Raw genomic sequence first — 1,702 nt, 5'->3', positions numbered from 1 at the left:
GTTGCTGGCTACTGACCTGTTGCTGGCTACTGACCTGTTGCTGGCTACTGACCTGTTGCTGGCTACTGACCTGTTGCTTGCTACTGACCTGTTGCTTGCTACTGACCTGTTGCTGGCTACTGATCTGTTGCTTGCTACTTGTCTTTTGTGAGCAGCCAAACTGTTGCTTGCTGCTGGTTCTTTTGCTTGCAATTTGTTCATTACTTACAACTAGTCTTTCACTTGCTGTTTGTATATTGCTCACTGCTCATTTGTTGCTTGCAACTAGTCTGTTGCTAGCAGCTTGTCTATCGCTTGCTGTTGGTCCATTACTTAATGTTAATCTGGTCCTTGCATTTGGTCTCTTAATGGTAACTTATTTATTAACTGCAGTTACTTAACTGAAGTGAAAGGTTTCTAATTTATTATCAGAAATCGTCTATATAGTTACTTTTAATTGCTCACTGATTGAAACACGCCCTTCACTATTGTCCTGAATAGTTTAAATAACTACCAGTCAATATGAAAAAGAAGAAAGAAAGCTGAACACTCAGATTTCAATCTAGACAAATATTTTCTGATTACTTGCATGCTTGCTACGCAGCTAAACTGTCTAGTTGTGCAACTGTCATTTAGTTTTGCATGAAAAAGCATATATTGTGGAAAGCTGTTGCACAGCCAATAATGATAAGAATACATTGGTGTTGGTGGAAACATGTTTGACAACTGAGATAGTTAATCACTGAGATTATCTTTTATTTAATTCTTTCTTGTTGAAAGTCTGGTAAATCATTTGAAAAGTTTGAATTTGTTATAGAAACAATCTGTTGTTAATAATATCTGAAAACACACAAACTACTGCTTTAAAATATTCTTTTTTTCAAAATGATTTACTTTAAAATCCTATGGTTTTTTTTTGTAGCTGCTTGGTTTCAAACACTGCCCCCTCAGTTTTTAAATCACGTTTCATTTATTATGTATTAAAACACTTGATATTTAAATATATGCCATATATGTGGTCTGATAAAAAGTATCAGTACTGGTGTTATAAAAAAAAATTACAACGCATCAATTTAGCATTTAATCTCCTATAAAGTAGTCCCCTTCTGAATCCTCACACATTATCCAGTATTGTTTCTATTGATGGAAGCATTTCTGGAATTCCTTTATTGGGATAGTGAGCAACTGCCTTATCGCATTCTCTTGGATTTCCTCAATTTATTGAAATATTGTTCCTTTCAAGTGGGATTCCTTTCAAGCCTTGGTTTTGGGGTCATAGCTATAGACCCACAATTTATCATGGACATTGCTTTTCCTCCTGACTGAAAGATAAAAAAACAAAATGCTTTTTATTCAACAGCTAGGTTGGTGTAATTCCATAGCTTTTTCAACTCCCTTCTGCACAGTATTATGGTCACTTGATATTGTCCTATCAAAAAGTATTTTTACTCTTAACTATAATTTTCTTATATCATTGAACCCTTTTCTCTCATTACCAAATCTATATATATACTTTTTTTTTGGTTCCATTTCTTGACTTTTTTTTGTTTTTCTATCTTTTAGGACAATGTCAATGTGTTCCTTGAGGCATGTCGAAACACTTTCGGTCTAACTAACACTCAGTTATTCGACAGCTGCGAACTACAGGACTTGTCCCAACGAGCAATTGCAGACAGGTAAGTTTAGTTGTTGCTTTGTTTTTTTTTTGTTTTTTTTTTGTTTT

At 34.4% G+C, this 1,702-nt stretch overlaps 1 protein-coding gene across 5 annotated transcripts in view; it reads left to right on the top strand.

Annotated features, from left to right (window-relative positions):
• LOC106881609 (titin homolog) overlaps nt 1-1,702 on the top strand; it is a 207,307-nt gene that overhangs the window by 125,070 nt on the left and 80,535 nt on the right. For all 5 annotated transcript variants that reach the window (XM_052971545.1, XM_052971544.1, XM_052971549.1 and 2 more), the window contains exon 4: nt 1,543-1,655. In XM_052971545.1, coding sequence (XP_052827505.1) covers nt 1,543-1,655 — 113 coding nt within the window. The remainder of the gene's footprint in view (nt 1-1,542; nt 1,656-1,702) is intronic.

Source organism: Octopus bimaculoides, chromosome 11 (genome assembly GCF_001194135.2).
Source record: "Octopus bimaculoides isolate UCB-OBI-ISO-001 chromosome 11, ASM119413v2, whole genome shotgun sequence".
NCBI classification, from domain to species: domain Eukaryota; kingdom Metazoa; phylum Mollusca; class Cephalopoda; order Octopoda; family Octopodidae; genus Octopus; species Octopus bimaculoides.
Note: the sequence above shows the minus strand (reverse complement) of the source record. Positions and strands in the feature narration are given on the sequence as shown.